General features: G+C 46.1%; 1 protein-coding gene across 2 annotated transcripts; it reads left to right on the forward strand.

Moving 5' to 3' along the window:
• The first annotated feature begins 1238 nt into the window (after positions 1 to 1238).
• On the forward strand, positions 1239 to 21064 carry EIF4E2 (eukaryotic translation initiation factor 4E family member 2). 2 transcript variants are annotated; one of them, XM_075716466.1, is made up of 8 exons: positions 1239 to 1286; positions 2113 to 2227; positions 3540 to 3674; positions 6162 to 6266; positions 9216 to 9368; positions 9457 to 9593; positions 17938 to 18016; positions 20616 to 20650. In XM_075716466.1, the coding sequence occupies exons 1-7, from the start codon at positions 1267 to 1269 to the stop codon at positions 17981 to 17983; spliced, it is 711 nt and encodes a 236-aa protein (XP_075572581.1). In that variant the 5' UTR covers positions 1239 to 1266; the 3' UTR covers positions 17984 to 18016; positions 20616 to 20650. The 2 variants fall into 2 exon arrangements, with proteins under 2 accessions (XP_075572581.1, XP_075572582.1); XM_075716467.1 differs by lacking the exon at positions 17938 to 18016 and having other exon boundaries at positions 20616 to 21064.
• The last annotated feature ends 682 nt before the right edge of the window (positions 21065 to 21746 follow it).

The following is a 21746-nucleotide window of genomic DNA, read 5'->3' on the forward strand; positions in this document are numbered from 1 at the left end:
AGTTCCAGTGGTAAGGATATTTAGCCTAGGACTTGGGAGACCCCTTTTCCCTGTTCTGCCATACCTCTATGATTTCAGGGGTGTTGCTGACACCCATTGCCTTTGCTTCCAAATAGCAAAATAGGAATATCAGCATGACATTACTGCGCTTTGCAAGGATAAATACACTCAGACGCTACAGTAACAGAGGACATGTAGTACCTTACATATGTTGAATACCCTTTTTTCATATGCCTGACCTATAGACTATGTATTTTCTCTCTCTCTGCATCACAACTTGGTGGAAAACCAGAAAATACATCAGTCAGAAATCCACTTACTAATTCTGCCAGATAGCAGAAATTATTGGTCAGAGGTTTGCAAAATACTACGAGCAGATTCTATGCTCGCAGGGTAACTGGGGAATGGATTCATCAAGTGTGAGGAGGTGCTGGAGAAAGGACTATCTCCCCTGCCCTCTATAAACTGTCCGTTATCATCTACTGACAGCACAGGTATTGCAGGCTCTTCACTGGTATAGTATTTTTTCCTCTCCTCTTCCCTTCCCTGGGGCCCTATCCATGTCTCAGGTAGGGCATGCTAGAGAAATGGTGTCAGCAGCCATAGCAGTGAGTTGTAGTTCTGGACAGATCCGCTCACAGGGTGAAGGATGCTGATGACTGGCCTGTGTGGGGATCACCCCCAGCCCCACCTGTACAAGACCTGCACCCTCCCTCGCTCTACACTGAAGGGAAAAGGAGGGGATGAGGGCCGGCGCCGGGCTGGGGCTTGCCTGTCACCATTGGAGCTAAGTTGGGCAGACCCCTCAAAGAGTGACTGACTCCTAAAGCTGTACCTACCAGAGACAAATGAACGCTATGAATGAAATGGCAAGGTACTTCCACCCGCTGACTGCGTCTCCGTCACGCCCACGTCGTGTGAGGTGACAGCTCGACGCCGAGCCTCACGTCACGGCAATTCCCCGCCTGTGGCGGCGGACCCGCCTTACGCCACACCCAACATGGTGGCTCTGCCCGCCCGCCACACTCAAGATGGCGGACGCGCCGCAGTGCGTGTCCCTCCAGAGTCCACACTCAAGATGGCGACGGGGAGCGTTCTTTGTCCCTTTCCCCCTCAGTTCCTTCCGCCGTGCTCCGTGCTTATGGCGCCGGGGGGAAGCGCGGGGCGGCTCGCCCCTCGCCGCCGGAAGCGGCGGAAGGGTTTGGAGGGCGGACTCGGCGGAGCGGAAGTCGCTGAGGTGGACGGAGGTGGCGGCAGCGAGCGACGATGAACAACAAATTCGACGCGTGAGTCGGCGGCGTGGCGCTCCCCGACCCCCCCCGCCGCTGCAGGGGCTGCGCGACCCCGCTCCCTGCCGCAGGCTCCCGCCGCTGCCTCGGCGCCGGTCGGGCGAGACGCGATGAGTCACGGGGCCGCGCACAGCCGCGTTCCTCCCCCCTGAGCCCGGCCCGGCCCGGCCCTGCTCGGGTGCTGCTGCCTGGCCCCGAGGGGATGCGGGCCCGCGGGGTGGGGGCGGCGGTGGTGGTCCGGCGGCACAAGCCTCTGCTCGTGGCGGAGCATCCCTCGCCGTGCACCGCCGTGGGGTGGGCCGACCGGGGAGGCGCGGGCAGCCTTTTGGCCCCGCTTGTCGCTCATCTTTTCCTGTCCTTCGCAGGGAATGGGGCGGGCGGAGGGACCTGTGCGGTGCAGGGCGCTGGCGTGGTGTCTGCTCGCCCGAGGGGCTGCCTCTGCTGTGCTTTGGGGCGTGGGGAGCTGGGTGGGAGACAGTCAGCAAAGTTACAGTGCAGGGACTCTGTTCGCCTCCCGACAAGTTAGGGACCCTAACAAGTAGCCATGGCAGATCGGTATCTAGCACGAACTGTTTGAGTTTGTTCTAAAAAGGCATTTTGTTGCTCACTTATGCTTAAAAGTGTGTGCCTAGGATGCCTGTGATGGGCTCTGGGGCAGGCAAAGTAGTAGTATTTTTTACTGTGTGGGTTGTCAAGTGTAGATTTCCAAACGCTGATTGCCCTTGTATGATGGAGGAGCTTAGAAGCAGAGGCTGGGGCTTGATATGAAACTTCTCAGCTGTGGGATGTAAGACTCACTTTCTTTGTTCTTTTTCTTTATCAGATTGAAAGATGACGATAGTGGAGACCATGACCAGAATGAGGAGAATAACACACAGAAAGACAGTGAGAAGGAAAAGAATGATCGAGAGAAACCACAGAGTACTACCAAGAGGAAGGTACGGTGCTGGCATCTGCATTCCATCGCTAGGGCATGATGTGGGAGTGCTAGAGAGTCAGTCTTCAGTTCAGGAATAAGGAAAATATGCCTTGGTGGGCTGTGGTTGCTTTATGCACTGTTACTGTTGTAATGAAGACAGAGGGGCTAGGTTAGCATTTGGATAATTTGATGTAGCTTTTGGAGGTATATAATCTGAGGGGTGAATGCTCCCTTCACAAACCCAGCTAGTGCTCTGCCAGGCTTTTGAATAGAAATGAGAAATAAAGTTTTATTTTCCCAAAAAAAATTTTGTGGAAGACAGTGTAGGGAGAGTACTGATTGACAGGGGTCTAGTGGCTTGCAGTTGGTTTACCAGGCTGCATTTGTGCCACTGCTGAAATAACTCTTCAGATGGGTCTCTGTGAGTGTAGTGTTGCCTAGTTAAGAAGGTGTATCTCCATCCTGTTTTGTTTTTTTTTAATCTTGTCCTTGGGAAAACTATTCTGTCTAAAGTAATGCAATCTTTATAAACTTAGCATAGACAAGAGGAGAGTAGAGATTTAAGCCTTGGTTACTCCTGTAACGTTATCAAGTGATACAAGATAAGCGCTTTTGGTTGGGTTTTTTTTCTGTCAATTTTGCCTCTTGGGTAATATGCTCTTGCTAACCTCTTTTATACTCATTAGGAGTCTTTTTAATCAGAAATGGATGTTTTGGAAATTGAAAAAAGATCACTGCCCACTGATAGCCATGGGTTCTGCTAAAGCTGACATAACGAGTTCTAAGACAGACTAATCCTCCCGGAGTTAGGGTGTTGGTTGCTTAAGGGAGTTGGTGTCACCAAAGAGTTATAATTGCTTTTGAATCATGGTGTAGTGTAAATGGTTTTTGTTCTTCCCAGAGGAGGAGAGTGTATTTTTTTTTTCCTTAATTTGAAAAAGTTAAAACTCTTGCATTGCCCTCTTCAGTTTGTCTTTTTTCCTTTGAGATAAAAACAATTAAGGACTAAAGGGAAAATCAGTAGTACTGCCTCTTATGAGGCAGTTATGAGGGTTGCTTTTTTTGTGACAATCTCCTGAGTTTATTATTTCCTTACCTATCCCTGCACTGCTAATTTCTAATATTCTTTGAAGTAGTCAACTGCTGTTAGCCTAATGGTGCATTTCAGACAATTAACAGAGATAGTATTTTTCTGTAAAAATGAGGATCAGCTGTTTGTTTCCTAGTCTGTGTGGGCAGGAACACGTGGACTTCTGATGCTGTGAATGTAATTTTTCCCATTCCCCTTTAGAGGAGTGTATAAGGGGTAAGCAAGCTTTTCTGTTCTGCAGGCTGTTGTCCCAGGGCCAGCTGAGCACCCCTTGCAGTATAATTATACCTTCTGGTACTCCAGACGAACACCCGGGAGGCCTACCAGCTCGCAGAGTTATGAACAGAACATCAAACAGATTGGCACCTTTGCCTCCGTGAGTATATCCCCGTTGTCCTTGTCTCATCTGGGCATGGCGTGGTCATCGTGGCTGGCTTACTTCCTGTGTGCTAGGTGCATGCACACACAGGCTGTGCTCCTGCTGTCGGGAACAGAGGAGAGTTAGTGATTTGCCATGACTTACATATGAGTTCTTGAATTACCTACAGCAGGTGACATGTCTTAAGCAGTTCTCCTCTGCCCTGTGCTAGATGTCTGTGCCTGCAGTAATGGTGGTAGCTGGAATAATAATAGAAAATGAAAAGAACTAGCTTAAATCTGCTAGCTGGAGCAGAACTTGACAGATAAGCAAGAGAAGAAAGGAACAGCTTTTATGCATGCGATGTAGGTGTGAAGCAAAGACCGTACAGTCGTCCCCCACTTCCTTCCTGCCTGTATTTCTGCCACAAAGACTCTGTTTGGAACAAGGATTGGTCATGCTGTATATACAAGCAGCTGGGTGGCCTGTTGTCTGCTGCCTGTTTGGAAGTGATGACTGAGGTGCAGTCTGGTGTTGCAGTGAAGTTCATTAAAAGGCAAACTGCTCTCCCTTTCCCCTTCCACACTTTGTGGTTGGTTATTGCTGGAATAAACTGAGTGTATGCTGGAAAGGCAGTGTTGTGTTGTTGCATGGTACTGGCAGTGTAAAACTGTTGTTATGATCCCAAGATACAGAAGCAAAACATGTCTCCATTGTAGAGGCATCACATGCAATACCATTTTCAAGGCTGGGAAGTCTGTTGGCTGCTTTCTTTTTTATTATTTTTTTTAAATCTAGTATTTTGTCCAGATTTTCCAGGGTCCCTTGCAAATGTTAATTTTGGCCACCAGTAAATCTTTATCTTCTGTAATGTAAGAATTTGTAACAACATCCCTTTATCCCTTCTGGAGGCTGCAAAAATACGCCTGTTCAAGCAGCTGGGTTGTGTTATTGGATCCACACAGGGTAAGAGTGGGAAGAATAGCTCTAAGCCTATCATCATGGGTAGTTACTGCTCCTGTTCCACTGTGTGAGCAAATACTTTTAGTTCAGTGAATGAAATATGTGGCTGCTGCATGATGATCTGGCAGTAACTTCAGTCTGTTAAAATAGTGTAGACTTAACATTGCTTTTTAGCTCCTTAGGGGAAAAAACTTCACAAATTCTGTTGTCTGCTCTTTGCTGCAAAGACTTTGTGGTTGCTCTTGTAGGTTGGAAGTGCTAGAGTTCAGTTAGGATGGAGAGAGACTGGCCAGCAGATCTGATAATGTGTTTGGTTCCAAATTCTGTTTAAGGAGGAGGAAGAACAAGCTTCAGAAAGAATTGTCTCAGCCTAAATCTGGGTTCAGATTTACTCTGCTTTTCAGTAGAAAACTCTAAAAGCTTTTAAATGCTAACCACTAGAGGGCATATTCACTTGGTGTAAGAATTTCATTTCCACTCTGCATTTGGATGTGTCTGACAAAAATAAATTGCTTCTGACCACACCTCAGTATCGGTTCATAATTTTATTGGCTGTAAAAGCAAGTTCCTGCTTGGATGGCAGAGGTCAGAGATTGGAGCAGAATTCCAAGTGCTGACCAGGTCATTAAGGTCTCTGATAAAGTACCTGGGATGGTGTCTAACCCCTCCAGCTTCACTGCTGGTCTGCTTAATAGCTATTGTCTTACTGAGTAGAGTCCTCTTAAAATGCAGTAATATTAGTATAATCTCTTCCAGTACCTTGTTTTGTTTTAAAGATCTAGCCTCTCTAAAATCTTTTCTCATCCAGAGAATCTCAAAGGATAAATGTGTTATTTTTAAGAATTAGAAAAGATAATTCCCTTGCCTTCTGGCCAGACTGTCTGAAGTAGACACAGGGGTGCCAGAATGGAAACTGGTCAAAGTGAAGTGGTCAAAGTGTGCCATGGCAGATTGTAAAAGGAAATAAGAGGTATTTAAATACAAGCTCTGTATTGTGCCTTAAGATCTTAAACTAGCACCAGGATGTGTCTTTTGTCTTAAAACCTGGATACAGTAAAATTAAATACAAAAACATGTCTCATTTGGAGGCTTCTGCAGTCTCCACGATTACAGAGAGCAGTGGTTAATGCAGGGCTAATGTGGATAGTCTGGAGAGGCATGGCTGTAGCTGATGCACTTGACGCATATCCACTAATTGAAAGTTTGGGCAGTAGGATTTACAAGGTATGTTTGGAAGTGTTCTCCAGAGCAGCAGTTCTCTTACCACAGATTTCTTCAGACAAACATCAAGTGACTTTGGAGGCACCTGTTGAATATTTTAAGTGGTTGTCTGGTAATGGAGCTAGTCAGAAAGAGGCACCCAAGCTCTGATCTTACTGCTGCCTTATGGGTATCCTAATCAACACCCTTGTGACAGGAAAGTAGAACAGAAGAGGGAAAGGTGGCTCTGGCTAGCTGGTGTAGAAGGGGAAGCCTGTTTCTATAGGAATATTGGCTGTGAATAGTTTGAGCAGCCTCATTGTGTGGTTTGTGTCATTGCAGGTGGAGCAGTTCTGGCGGTTTTACAGTCACATGGTACGTCCTGGGGACCTGACAGGCCATAGTGACTTCCATCTTTTCAAAGAAGGGATCAAACCTATGTGGGAGGTGAGTTGGAGCTCTCATTTCTGCCTTGGTATTTCCGCAGAGTATTGTGGAGAGAACCTTCTACAGCGAAGGGACTCTTGTCATTAAATGGCACTCCAGGCTTTTCTTGGGTGCAGTCCTGGGTTTCCTGTAAACCTGTCCTCAGAACTCTGTCCCATGTAACCTAGCAGTCCTGTGACCTGCTGGCAGAGGAGAAGGAAGATGCAGAGTTGCTAGCTGCGCTCCCCCAAAAATTGCAGAACTGCCTTTGCCTGTGGGTCCAGAGGCTCTCCAGGCAACGTTGCCTGGAGCCCAACGAAGTGGGGAGCCCAACTAAGCTCTGTGCCTCCTAATATAGACACTTGCCCCTTATTATAGCTTTGTCCAGTGACAGCAGTGTGAGGCTTTCCTCTAGAAGGGCTGGACCTCTGTAAGTGGAATTCCACAAAGCTTGTAAGAAACCAACCCTCCTTTTTCAGACAAGGAAGGAAGAGTTGCATATGGTTAAAAGTGTACAGCGGTACGTAGAGCTGGAGATGGAGAGAAGACTTAGTCCTTCATTTGCTTTTTCTGTTCTGGGGCACTTAGTTTGCTTTTGTTCATTCCTATCCAAATCTGTTAAAAAAGGAAAAAAAAAAAAAAAAAAAATCTTTGCCCAGCAAATCATTCTTCCAGTTTCTGGCCTGCTTCCAGCAATGACCAATACCATTTGCAATACGTGGATTTTATGTGTTGCTCTGAAGTACCTAATTATGCTGCTTGGTCCTGAGAAATTTATATGTGACCCTAGCTGGCAATTATTTTAAGCAAGGTGTTTTATAGCCAGTTACTGCAAATACAATTTATATAAAATATTTAACCCTCTTTGGACTCCTGGTGAGCTAGCTGCTCTGATAATGTGTCAACCAGAGAGTCCACAAGTTAATGATACCAGAATTTCTATAAAGCATTTCCCTGTAGCCATTTTAAGATGGGGGTGGAGAGATTCTCTGTGTTTTTTACTTCTGGCCCCATTCCCTTCTTGCATTTATAGAAGAGGACCTGGAATCTTGCTGCTGGCCTTCCCTTTGCTGCTTGCTTTGTAGGATTTTGTTTACGCTCCTTTCTCTTCCAAACTAATCCTTACTTACTGTCATTCTTGTAGGCAAATATATGTGTGTATGTAGCTCTGATCTTTTTCTGGATCCATCTGTGCCTTTTCTGGGTAAAGTCAGAAGCACTAAGCATAATGTTCCCTGGTGATTTACTGGGCTGCAGATCATTATTATTGTGGTAAAGGGAAATCAAATGCTTGACTGAACCGAAGCTTGTTTAACCTGAAAGAAAACTAACAATAACCATAAAACACACAATACAGCATCTGCCTCCCAATCACTGTTCTCTTTCTAGCCTTGAACCTGCTTAAACCACCTTTGAAATATTTTGAGCAACACCATTTTCTCTTCTGACCCCCATTAGTCATTGTGGAAAGTTTGAGGAGTTAAACCCAACTTCCTGCTTAAAGGCTGAAGCCTAGGCAGCTTACTTAGAGTGTGATGTTGACAACTTGGAAAACAAGGACACTTAATCAGAAAGTAGTTTGCATTTCACGCGAGTATGTCACATTCCTAGAACTGGTGTTGATTTGGATTCTTCAGCTTGCATGTGGCTGCTGTCATGCTTTGAGGTTTGTCCGGAACTGGTGCCTTCCCATTTCAGTACAGGCTTTAGCTCATAGTTGAAAACTGGGAGTCTGGTAAATGCTGCTGTTATTCTGGCACTTCCATGTTTGCTCAGGATTGCTTCATTAACACTTGCTGTCTCTCAGACCACACAAATGTTTAGTTTTTTCTGAGCCCTAAAGAAACTTTAAGGCTAAAAGAAAGTTAACTTTGCTTCATTAAGAAGGGTTGGGCTGCCTTGCCTAGCATCTTCAAGGTGTGTCACAGCCTGGGAGAGGGGATTACTGGTGATTTAGCCAGGGATATCCTGTGTTGTGCAGTCCCATCTGAGTTATCCTTTGTTCTTCTCTGTTTCTGTCCTAGACCTGTCTTCCCTTTCCCTTCCTAACTGCCACCTCTTTGACTTGTTTCTACCTCTCTCTTTTTGGCTTTGGATGGAATTCGTTACCCTCTGACCTTGTAAGATTTCCCAGCTACCGTGTTGTACAAGAGAATGCCACAGTGTTTTGTACAGGGGAGGAGCTGCTGTTTGACACAGGTGTGCGTTTTGTGAAGCAGGGGAGTCTGTAGCAGTTTTCAGATCTCTTTCAGGTGCAACGTATGGAATCACAGTATTGAGGTGACGGACTGGGTGCTTAGCATAAATTTTTTCTTTACCCTCTCCCTTCATTTTTGGTTATTTCCCTGGGTCATCGCAGTCTGGAACAAACATCCAGCTGTATGGTGTGTGATGATGTCAGTGATACCCAGAGAAAGGACTGGTCCTTTCTGTGTTAACACAGCTTGTGAGCACGTTCCTGGAAATGTGGAAGGAAAGTGTTTTTCAACTTTTCACTTGTGTTTAAATATCACTTTGCAAACTCTTTCCCTGCCTTCCATGTTCTGTGATGTGGGATTTTTCCTGTTTTACAAGCAGAAGTACATATACAGGGGATTAGACAAAGGGGAAATCAGTCTTGGATTTAAGAATAGTTTTAGGGTCCTTGCCTCTGGTTCTGTGTGCAGATTGGTAGGCTGGTGTTAGTTTTTGCTAGTGGGATTAAAACACTATAGCTCAAGTCTTTAGTGCATACAGCTTTGTCTGGAATGCTGAGACTCATTGTTTCAAATACTTTGTATTCAAAGTAAGTGGTATGCATCTGTCTCTACTTGTATGGGGGAGAAGCAAAATGCTTTTGCTTGAAAATACCTCCATTCTGTCCCTTGCCCCACCCAATCAATATCTGCTCCTGTCTGTGGCTCTGTTGTCTTGTGGGAAGCAGAAAAATAGCTAGAAGAAAACAAATCGATCTCTTGCCCCTCTTCCTAGGATGATGCCAACAAAAATGGTGGTAAATGGATTATCCGTCTGCGAAAGGGCTTAGCGTCACGATGCTGGGAGAATCTCATTCTGGCAATGTTGGGAGAACAGTTTATGGTGGGGGAAGAAATCTGTGGGGCAGTCGTCTCTGTCCGATTCCAGGTAAGCACTTCTGAGAACTGGTATGTACTTCCATTTGGCAGGGCTACAAAAAGTACCATCTGCTTACCCCTTACATGCTATTCTGTAGGAGGATATTATCTCGATATGGAACAAGACAGCCAGCGACCAGGCCACGACAGCCCGGATACGTGATACATTACGAAGAGTGCTCAACCTACCTCCCAACACCATCATGGAATATAAAACACACACTGATAGCATCAAGTACGTGTGGTGGCAGGGGGAGGGCCTGCTTCTGGTTGCATGCGTGCTTGAGCAATTTAATGCAGATTGCAAGAATTGAGAGAAATGCTCATGTGCCTTGGGGCTGTTCACTGCGAACAGAAACACAAACAGCAGTGATTGTTGCCAGTGTACTTTGAAAGCCAAATATGTGTGTCATTATCATGCTGTTGTTAGGGACATTTGGTTCTAATAGTAGAACCTTATTTTTTTGAAGTGTATAGTCCAGGGCTTTGTTAGCAATCCACCCAGCCTGTCACTCGGGAGATGGGCAGCCCAGTGTGGAACTGTGGCTTGATGTATTCAAAGACAAGATTGCAGTGGGGGGGACAAGATCATTTGAATAAATAGAGATTCTGGGGAATAAAGTGCGGAAGCTAACGGGGATTTATAGTGCCATTAGACTTATAAATGGTCTTGGGAAAGTGCTGTGTGAATTTACAGTGCTGTACAAATGATTTCTAATCATAATAAACGTCGTATATTAAGTCTTCCAGGCCCTGGTGACAGAGGCTCTTTAACAAGACTAGAAGATCACGGTACACAGAGAGGACAGCTGTATTTTTAAATAAACCTATTATAGCTTACCATACCAGGCCATGCAGGGTGACTTTTATTTCCCACAAAGTGACGAAAAATTGCATATGTAGGTATTAGTTAGAGATGAATAATGTAATTTTTTTTCGTTTTTTCTTAAGCATATTATAAACGAATACACTGATTAGGTCATATTGGTTAAATTAACACTTGAAAAGGTGTACCCTGAAAAAGAAGGGAAACAAATTAAGACATTGATAGAGCAGTGTGCTTTCTAATCTAGCCCGTAATCAGGGTGCAAGTACCTTTCATGACTTCCTTTCATTAAGCTAGCTTGTCCTTTCCACATAATCACCCTGTCATCAGTGTGCTGTCAAACAGTTTGATGAGATCAGTCCTGTTTTTAGCAGCTAGCTTCCAGTTGTGGCCAATTTTGAGTGTGGGTCACTAGCAATAATACAGAGATCTTGTTTAAACTGTCTGTAGGCATCTAGTGTTCCATGTGGCCCTCCCTCCTGTGTGCGTGGGAAAGAGAAGGGAAGGAGAAATTATTATTATTAAACTGAATCTTTTCCAGGCAGCTTTGGTTTCTGAAAGTTCCTACTTCTGTTCATGAAATCTCATATTCATGATTTTGCCAGTAACCTGTCTTCTGCACTCTTTTTGCCAGGAGAGGGCACTATCGACTCTCTGTCTATGTTACGAGATAGCAAAGTGCTCATGTGGACACGTAACAGGGTATTTTACTCCTGTTCAGCAGTAGCAGACTGCGGACTGTGGTGATGCAGCTTTGTTGTGAGAAGAGGGAAGGGACTTCTCTCAGTCTCTGTAGGGAAAGCTGTGCCCCGAGCCAACTGTCCAAAGCTGTGGTGGCGGTTCAGGTAGCATGTTTAGAATGGAAAGGGTGTGGCCTTTCCCTTTTAAGCTATCGCCACCAGCACTTCCTAGGACAGAGAATGCTGCCATAGCAATGTTTGTAACTGTTCTTGCTCTGGCAGGTGGCAGTCCTTGAGTGATGGTGCATCCAATATCGTGGTCTTATTTCCCTACAACAGTGTAACATGCCATGCTTGCTGCCCTCTCTTCCTGCATAGCATCAAAATTTCATTTTGTGCTGCTGACGTATGGTGCAAAATGAGCTTGTCCAAGAATAACAGGTGTTTGAGGAATCAAGTTTAGTAGCTCAGATTACAGCTGTGAGCAATTCTTAAATGGGAGTGGACTGCCTTGTCTCCCACTTACTCTTCTGTGGGTAGGAGGGGTAGTCAGGAGTTGGTTTGATGGTGTCCTAGTGAGGCAGATCTAAGCAATTAACCTTCCGCCATGTAAGGGATCACGAGAGCTTTTTTCCCATTGCCTCGCTTGAGCTGCAGCAGTCTGATTGCAGTGCTGTCCAACGTCTCCTTCTAATGGCACTGGTGTAAATTCAGAGCAGAATTGCTTGTCAGTGGAGTTTCTGTGTAGTGATGCATGGCCCGACTTCTTGTGCCTTTCTCGCTTGGTACCAGCAGGCAGCAAGCAGCAGCGGCTGCAGAGAGGTAACGGTGCCTGCTTCGTTGACAGAGAAGAGCAGGACAGCCCCAGCTTTCAGTCTGACTCTGCTTGGCTATGCTTCATATCATTAAGGTTCTCTCACTAATGAAGAATCTCTTGTGTAACTAGTTCCATCCACCATAAAGTCTGGCTCCTTTTCCTCACTCATCTATCAAGCCCTGTTGAAATACTGTCCGTCATGAATAAACTCCACTTATGCTGTGCATGTACCATGTGATTTATGACTCGGGAGGGCTTTCTAGCCAGCACTCTATATTCACACTCTGGCTGTGTTTTATGAAAGGCTCTAATGGAAGAGCTGTGCTGTAGTCTTTGTCAGGGCTGCCTTTCTAGGGGGGCTCGTGGCATTTTTCATTTGTATGGGCTGCATCTCTCCACTAGAGCTCTGCTCATGTGCAGGGTTTGATTGGCATTGATTGTGCTTTGGGGAAGGGAGTGTGCTTAGCAAGAAAAGAACAGGCGTTTCTCAAAACCTTGACTTTTGGGTAGTGAATTGACCTGGATTAGCTTTTGACACACTGTAAATGAACGGTACTGTAGAAATTACTAGCATGGCCCTCACTGTGGGACCTGAGCCCTGTGTTTCAAGTTTCATATATTCCTTTTGTGATGATGCATTTTGTATTAACTCATTTTTAGACACCATATTTCATGAGTTGTCAGTGAGACTGCAGCCCCTGTCGTTTCAGAAAGCAGTGGTGCTGCCAAGCTGCGTTTGAAAAGTATCTGTTGCTTCGCAGCTATTCCAAGGACCTATTCTGCATTCTGTCCTTTCTGCTCTCAGTGGTGGGGCTTGTGCATTTAGCTAGATAAGCAGATCTTTCATTGCAATTTTCCTGTGTTTGTCCTTTCTCTTGCTTGTGATATTGACAAGCTGCCTAAATCCCAGTGAGTGGAAGGGTCAGCCTAGTCTGTATTAATTTCCAATCTTGCTAGAAGAGCTAGAGCAATCTCTCGGACTCTGCGCAAATTCCAGGGGATTTATAGTACCTTAGACGTTACAGTGCGAGCGCCTGAAAAGAACATATGTGACATTTTGCGGGCTACCTTGTTTCAGTAGCTGGAGAGAAATCGCTTCTCTTTGTTCCCTCCCAGGCAGACTGAGAGAGGTGCACTCAGATGTGGTGAACCACTTAATAGGTTCTGCTCATCAGCGTTGTTAACCTTGGAGGTGACGTGGTCCAGCGGTGATAGTGGGTTATGGACAGTGGCACTCCCTGTGGTTTGGAATTAAGAAAAAAAAAGCATGACCTCTTAACTTTTGCTGCCTTAGGAGGTGCACTGTGCTTTTGCTGAAAGCAGAATATTGCTAGGCACGGCCTGGTTGTGTCTCAATGAAGCCACTGAAAACTATTCAGGTATCTGTAGCAGGTGAACTGCAGTTGGGAGAGGGGGTGGAGGGGAAGTGATCACTGTAAAGTTTGATTTTTGAGCATTGCAGCATGAAGTGCTTGGCTGCCTTGCATACACCTTTGCCCTGCCTGGGGTTATCAGCCTTTCTTTTCCGTACTGGTAACTGTGTGGTCAGTCACCATCTCCTGTGCTGAGAGCTCTCACCTGCAGTACCATCCAAGAATCCAAGGCAAATTCAACAACATTGCTTCATATGTGAGGAGAGACCAGAACTGTGGCCATACAGCAGGCTGCCGCTGAGCAGGCTAGTCTGGAAGTATTTTGGTTGCTGTGTGACTTTATGGGTCGTCCTGCAAGGCTGCTTTTTCTGAAAACAAAGCTTCAGTTATTTGTAAGTGCCTGCTGCAGTGAGAGCTGAGAAGGGTATAAAACTATCCTTTCCTTTCCAAGTCACCACTGATAACTAGTGGGACAGCTCAAGTAAATGAGAGGAATAGTTGATCTTAATAGGGCTGGCACTGGGTTCATTTCACTGCAGGCAGTTGGAAGAAATGGCCTCAGACTGTGTTTTAGCTAGGAAACAAGCAGATATCCTATGGAGGGAATAAGGGTATACACTGTAAGAAGACTGCAGGAACAAGGTTCTCAGGGCAAAAGTGAGGAATGACAAAACGGTGAGGAATGAGGAAGAGAAATCCCCATGGAAGTAGCAGGTGTTGGGCAAGAAGATCAGTGTTTGTGAGACAGTAAGCTGGTGGTGGGGTGCTTGTGAGAATGTTACATCAGAGTTCAGCTAATTCTGTAACTCTTGTTGTGTTTTTATAGCACTGGTTTCCATTTGCTTGCTAATTTCCAAGACCTTAGGAGAAGTCCTCAATGCTGCTGTCCTAGTGTCCAGAGAGCTGCATTGTTTCACCCTCATTCTTCAAGTCTGAGAGCAGGAATAAAAGCTAGAGGAGAGCGGTGATGTTCCAGATCTGATAGCTGTCCTCTTCTCCAGAGTCTCTGCAATACTGGCTTAATTCATTTATCACTCCATTCTCCAATTCCAGTAATATTTCCAGGTGCTGCAAGTCTAAGAGCACTTCTGTAGACCTGGGCTTTGAAATGATGGGTTCATTGATTCGTTCTCTGTCACCATAGTATGCTTTATTCAGAAGTGTCTGTGACTTTGTAAAAGGCTTCCTTATCTTGGTGGCCTGTCTATTACGAAAGAAGTGACTATAACCTATATATTTCATGTTTCTTTTCTAGGAGGTCAGTTCAGATGTGTTCATTTCAAAGTCATGATGGCTTCCCTATTTGCCTTTGCTACAGATACTAACAGATACATGGAAGAATTATTTCAGGCTAGAAGAATATCCTAGATTTTTTAAAGCTATTAGTTTTCAGGCCTGTCACAAAGTTCTTGACTGTCTTTGAACAAATTCCAAACACTCTGACAGAACATGGGGAGCACCCAGGAAGGGGCTGTGCTGCTCTGGACACCATACCTGTGGAGTGTAGTGAGTGGTCAGTGTGCTGGGAGGTTGCATCCAGGCTGGTGGAGGGGACAGGCCTTGGTGACTGGTCAAGGTCAGGTTGGATGGGGCTCTGAGCAACCTGATCTAGTTAAAGCTGTCCCTGCTCACTGCAGGGGGGTTGGGCTAGATGACCTCTAAAGGTCCCTTCCAACCCAAAGCATTCTATGATTCTATGACTGTTGTGAGGGTAGCATGCACTATGAGGTCTCAGTCTCCTTTTTTAGCTGGGGAAGGAGATGGTAATGAGACAGGGCTGCGCAGGGAAGTATTGAAGAGGAACTGCTAGGACTTAAAGATTGAGGGTGGTTGGATAAAACAGCTAGCGCTGCTTGCGTAGTGGTGATTTGGAAAGTCCCTTGAGGCGGCTATGGCTGCTTGTCCTCTTTTTGCTGGAGTCTCTGATAGCGGCTCCTTTTTTCTTTTTTTTTCCTCAACTTGATGGGATTAAAGGGAGCCCTGCCTGGGTCCTGACCCTGGGCAGTGTGGGAGAAGGTGGGAAGTTTCAACAGTTGTGGGTCAGGAATGAGTGTGGAAGAACAGTTCTGGCTGGTTTTATTTAGCCTGCTAATGTTTCCATTTCCCATCTGTTCAATGGGAATAACCTAAGTGTTTGGGATCAATTCACTGAGTATCTGATCGCTGCGCAGACAGTATAGCAATAAGGTACTAAAAATGTCTATACATAAAAATAACCTCTTAGACTCTCTGGCACTGTGCCTTTGGCACGTCACAGGTTGTAAAGATTCTGCCAGACGAAATTAACTGGCAGCCTTGTTCGGTACGAAATGGAGAGCAGTTTGCTCCACTAGCATAGTTTAGGTACATTAGGGCAGACACATCCTGGTGGATTTTTTCAGTCAAGTCAGCAGATAGTTGGAGTAATTAGTACTATAATATGTATGAGGGTCTTGGCTTAAAAATTCTTGGCTGGAAGAGCTTTTTCCTCTATGTCTGTGAGAAGGACTTGGCAGCTGAAAGACTATGTGCATGATGTTATCGGGATGTTGGAACAGGGAACTCCTTGGTTTGAAAGGGGTAATAAATTATTGATTATGTTGACAAATAATCTGCCCTTGTGTCCCTTCTGCAGAGAACAGAAGTTACGAGTTTGGGGAGAACTGTGGGAGAGGAAAGAGAGAAGATGTGATTATGGGTGATGGAAATGTGGTAGAAATACAAGGCATGGGAGGTTAGAGGGAAGACATAAAGGCAGAGACTTTTTGACAAGGCTGGAGACGTGCATAGCTTTCCAACCTGTATTCAGCAGCTAAGAGGGCTTCAGATCCAGAGTTTCTCATCCCCTTAACTTTCTTCTGGAGGGAAGCAGTTGTACCCACAGTGTCTAGTACCATGTGCTGACTGGGTGACATGGGCAGTTTTCCTTTCTCTGGAAGATTTCTTGGCCTTGTGGCCTTGAAGGGTGCTGTGTCTGGGGAGTCTTGGGGAGAAAGTTCCCATTTAGGGGCTTCTGTGCTGCTGCCTTGCTTAGAATGAGCTGCTTGTGGGTTTCTCTCCTCCAAGCAGCATACTGCTGTACATCAAGCTGAACTGCAGATCTGACCTGGTGTACTAATGTACCACAGCTGTGTCCTGTCCTCTTGCATCTACAGCACGCTTTGCTGTCTTTCTCCCTCACATTTCCTTTGGCTTCACGGGCTCATGTCAGCTAGAGATACCATATAGCTTTGGGACTCCCATGGATGACTGTTACTTACTTGTCCATCCTATTCAAGATCAGGAGGATTTTGAGCTACCATGGATGGAGGGAGACTGAGGAGGAAACCTAGCCAGCCATAGATAAGGACTCTCTTAGACCAGCTGATCACCTTGGTGGTTCACAGGAGCCTGTGCCTTGGGGGGCTATGGAGATTTAGTTGCTTCCTGGAAGTTTTGTCAAAGCAGTTTTGAACTGGGAAGAACTGGAGTGTTTTGCCACTCACCAGGCTTGTACTGGTGGTGCTGAAGTCAGTGATCTTTAGGATTTCACCTTCAGTGCTTTTATAAGAGGGATATTCTGTCCTGTGGTCTGGGAAGGCAGTGTCACAAATTCCAAGCTGTACACCATGGTGACAAGCTTCTTGCTTGTGCCTTCTTTGGGTTCCCAGCAAGACTGCCTGTATGTGGTGTACAGTCTTGCAGATTGCACATGACAGGCACTCTGCCAGTATACTCTGTGTTTATTTGGGCTATGACTTTGCTGGGAAAGAGCTTATGACACCTGAGCTGCTTTTGCAAATGCTGATTGGGAGCTTGATTCTGTGAGGCTCAGGTAAGGGCCAGGCTGGTGATCTGTTTTTGGCACAGATGCTGACTAATAGAGGATTTCCGTTTTTGGACTCTCCTGTTGTGTTGCAGTGGCCTGATAAGGCAATGCAGAAAACAAGATGAGAGGTAGCTGCTAAGTACCAACAACAAAATCTGCAGGATGGTCTAAGTTTATGACTAACCTGGGTTCCCTTTAAGGTCCCTCCAGTTCCATGGGACTGTCTGGGTTTGGTAAATGGCTTGGCATGTGCTGTAGGCACCAGCACTGTTTTGCTGGGCATGGAGAACTAGGAAGGTCTTTGATGTCTCTGATCCCAGAAGATAATAGTCATGCTCACATTAACCTCCACATCTTTTCCCTGAGCGGGCTTTCAGTATGCTGCCTTCGTAAAACAGACAGCAATTTTTCAGTCTGCTAACTTTGTCCGTCAGTAACATTCTCCACCAGGGAATGCAGTGTTAGGCCTGTCCCTCTAACTTATCTGAAAATATTTTCATTTCAGATAGCTGTAATGTTTTTACTGGGTCGTCATTAACAATGCAGGTTTACAATAGGAAATGAGACTTTCTAATAACAATTGGATTCTGCTGCCTGATCGAAGAATTTCATAATAACTAAGCTGTGTGGCATTAAAAGAAGCCCCTTTTGGGGGGATTACTACATAGGCAGGTATGTGGTGAGGCATGAGGCCAGTAACTGGCTGAGTTTAACCAGCCAAGGGACATGATAATCTTCCAGAAAGATGTAACATCGGCTATTTTATTAGCAATAGGAAATGGATATTCCATTTGTGACTGGGAAGGTCATACCTGTCTCTGGGTATTAATGTGGCTATATCACCAGCAGCCAGTGGGAACGCTTCATGTCTGTGCAGAACGTTAAAGCTGCCTTGTGCTGTCAGATGTTTGGCTGGGTTTTAAGGATGCTTCTATCCACTAGGGCTATCAGAGAATATTGCCTTGCTCTCTGAAGACAAGTGCCTTTCAAACGCCATTGAATGTTTCTGCTGTCGTTAAAAGTTAAGAAGCCTTTGATCTGAAGTGCTGTTTTTTTTGTTTTTTGTTTCATTTTTTTTTTCCCTCTGGCTTGCCAGGGCCTGGGAGGAGTTTCATGGCCTGGTGAACAGCAGTGGCCGCTGATCGAACGCTCCCCCTCCCTCTGTCACACCCAGGGTAGGGCCTCATCTTTCTTCCTATGTGACTTCATGGCATACCTCTCAGCTTCCAACCCTCTTCCCGTGGGCTGGCATGTTCTCTTTGCCTTACGGGCCTGGTGGTAGGCCCATTCTGCTACTGGCTCTTTGCCAAAGGTCAAAATGATTTTTTTAAATTTTTTTTTGAGCAAAGACGCCAACATTCACTGTGGTCTCCATTCACACAGCATTTGCTGTTGTGATGCTGTGTGCTATTTTGCTAATGTGCCCTTCTTCTGTGCAAGGCACTTGTATCCCAGACCTGGTCCCAGGAGGCTGAGAGGTATGTCTTCAGCTTGGGTCTGTTGCCTAGGGTTGACTGTAAGCAGATATGGAGTGGTAAATGAATGCTAAGCACATCCATGTGATGGACACTGAGAGAGGCGCCTGGAGCTTGGCATACGTGCCTTTGCTCTTGACAGTGGGCTGGAGCAGAATAAATTAGTTTGTCAATAAAAGCTTGTTCAGGAAGGACACACAGTAGCTACTGTATTTAGAAATAATAATGCTGTGGCTAATGAGATGAAACCACCTGCTACGTCTGGTAGTGGCAACCGACCACGACCATGTGCAGAGAAGATAGCCAAGGTGAGCTCAGGGCTGTTGTGAGCCTCGCAGTTCAGATTGTTTTTCCCCTCCAGTGCCCACTTCCCTGATGGCAGGCCCTTTCCTTAAAAAGGGCTAGCAGGAGGCCTGGTGATGAGTTGCGTTTGGTTAGCCAAGTGGGATTGCTGCATTGCTGAGTGCCAGAGCAGAGGAACCTGCTGGAAGGAAGCGTTACATTGCCCAGTTCCCACCCTGTGCTGGTATGTAGCTGCTCCAACAGAGCTGAGCTGCAGGGGGCCACTCGGAATCCCAAAACTTCCTTCCTGAGCTTTGGGCAAGCAGTGTTCCCATAGCTTGCTCTGAAGTCATGGGTGAAAATGATATCTATCTGTCCTCACAGATTTGGCTTTTTGTGAGGATCAATGGTTACAAAGTGTTACACAGGCACCTAGTAGTGTTGTTATTGTTAGATGACATTCAGGTGACCTCCCAGAAGAGGAAACCAGCTCACTTCATGAAATACCAGTCTCAGAAGGCAGTAAATGTGTCAAGTGTACAGGAAAACAGTGACAGAGTTGATTTAGCTCTCAACTGTATTGCGTTGCCTGTGCTGACCAGGGACGGTAGTGATGAGCAGAGCGCCTTGGGGCGAAAGGAGGGGAAATGTAGAAACCTGTCCAAGAAAGAGGTAACTGAAGTGTGCTGTCCTCCTGAGGTAGATGGCACAGGTGAAAGTACAGTATGGGATAGAAAGCCAAACCACTGTTGCAAATTAACCGGAATCCAGTTAATGAATCCTGAGTCATGTTCCCAAATGGGAGCACAGCCGGCTTTGCTGGCAAGTGCAAAGGTGAACCCCAGTCTTCTGCAGATGGCCTCCAGCATGGTTTTTGCTGTCATGTCATAGCAGAGTAACTTGTTTAACTCTCTAAAGAGTGTGTTTTACTTCCTTCTGCTCCTCCAGCTTTCCAGCCCACCTCCTGGAGGTGTTCCAGCATGCACTGTGCTGCCATGTTACAGCTCCCATGCAGCTCTTAGCAGCGCACAATGCTAGCTCAAGGGTTTAAGCAGGATTTTACAGTCCTGCAGAGCACCTTGCTTCTGAAGTGTCTGTCTTTGCTCTTCAACACAGCTGCCAATTTGGTATGATATCTGCTGGGGCATCCCTAGATGTTTGGTTTGGGCAACTTACTGCCCTGTCCCTGTTACGGGAAAAGCTGCCAAAACCTATCCTCTCAAAATAATTGTAATCTCATTTATTTTCATTTGAGTTTAAAAAGAACACACCACCTTTCTATTAATGTGTAAATATGCTTTGCTTATTGCTGCTGCTCTCTGGCTAGCAGTAAGCTTTAGCACAGGTTTCTGTAGCCTGCCCCATCTTCAATTGCTGCCATGTGCCGCAAGACTATGCAAATGAAGGTTGTGGACCAGCAGTCCTTTCTTTGTCAGTAGCCCCTGCAACTCATGTGGCTGTACTCATGTGAGTAAAAGCTGCTGAAGAAACTCTTCTATTTAAACCTGAGGGAAACGTCCTGTTTGGATTAGATATTCTTTTAAGGTAGGAGAGACCAGAGAGCTAAACTTGTTGACAGCATGACAAAAGGAGCCTAAATACGAGGGACAGAGGCAGGAGAAGGTTGGACTGATGGTATATTTGTGCTCCAGGCAGAATCCCTGAGGACAAATGTTTGGGAAGGAAGAGATCTTGCAAGTTGTTTAAACACCAGAATCTTATCAGGGAAGTTTCCAGAGCCTATCATATACTTCGCTCGCAGGAGATGATACTTTTTTCTTCCCAGTGAATGGGGATGAACCAGGATCTCCCTGTGTTCCAAGTGTTCTGGAACAGCAGGTTGACTTATGTGAAAAGTCTCTAGTTAGAAAGCAGATCTGCTTAGAAGGTTTAGCGAGCATTGGTTTGAGTGACATACTGGGGTGGCAACACTGGTAGCCATGGTGGGTGGAATGGTGGGGTGCTGTGATCTGAAGGAATGCACACCTTTAACCTCTTTCTTCCCTCTGTTTTCCAGGGATAATTCAAGCTTTCGAAACACAAAAATCACATTGTGAGAACAAGAGTTGGCACTAAGCTCCTCTCTCCGTATTGAAAGCACTGAGAGGTCTCCACCAGTGCCCTCCGACCTCTGAAGGGACTCATGGGCCACTCTCGCACTCCTCCTTGAAGGAAGGATCCATCTGAAGCCCTCCAGCAGCGGTGACAATAGAGGCTGATTTTGTCATACACAAACTTTTTTTTAGCAGTGGGGCGGGAGGCCAACCTTTCAATTAGCAGCGTGCCCTTGGGGCCGCATCTTGCAGCACTTTCCTCTCTTTCTCTGCATGGCATGCAGGATCTCTGGGATTCTGCCTCAACGTCAGAGCCTTTTGCTGAGGGATACCAGTATTATAAATCTCTCTGCAGCTGGGAGGAGCTTCCCAGTTGAGAGTCAGCCCTCTGGTTTTCAAACGCCCCCTTTCAGCTCTGCCAATAAATTATTGGGTCTCTTTGTTTCTTTCAGTCTCTCTTCTTTTGGTTCTGTGTAAAAATTGGTGGGATGGTATTTCTCTAGGCTGTGGTAAGGCCCGAGGCCTGCTTCTGCCAGCTGCATCTTCCCCTGAGCTGCCCACCTACATGAAGCAGAAAAGCACCCCAAGTGCCAGTTGTGGTCAATCTTCACTGTATTTGTGGCATCACATGGGCAGAGGAGTTAGAGATGTAACATCGTGCTTAAAAAATTAGATGCTTGCTTTGTCTTTGCCCCTTCTTCATACTCCCTGGTTCGCAGTGCCTTGCACCCAGCCCTATTTGGGGAAATGGATCCAAGCTTCCCTTAAACTAGGACCAGGAGGCATTTGGTGTCACTTAGTTGCCTTGACTCCAGCTGTCTCAGTGGAGAGCCAGCAGTGCTGCCCTGTGTTGGATCCAAGGAAAGGCTGAATGCAGGGCCGTGCGTGCTTCTGGGGTGCACTGAGGTTTGCAAGTCTCCGACCATCTGGGAAACTGGACCCCCAGGGCTGTAGCAGAAGAGGGTGATAGCCCAGGCTGCCACTTACAGCTGCATGAAAGCTGTGACCAGAAGAGAGGTTGTGAGTGACCCCCTGTCTCCTGTCCTCTGGGGTGAGGCTAGACTGATGGGTTGTTGCCTGGAAAGCCAGCATGG

The sequence above is a fragment of the Pelecanus crispus genome, chromosome 9, assembly GCF_030463565.1.
Source record: "Pelecanus crispus isolate bPelCri1 chromosome 9, bPelCri1.pri, whole genome shotgun sequence".
Taxonomy (NCBI): Eukaryota; Metazoa; Chordata; class Aves; order Pelecaniformes; family Pelecanidae; genus Pelecanus; species Pelecanus crispus.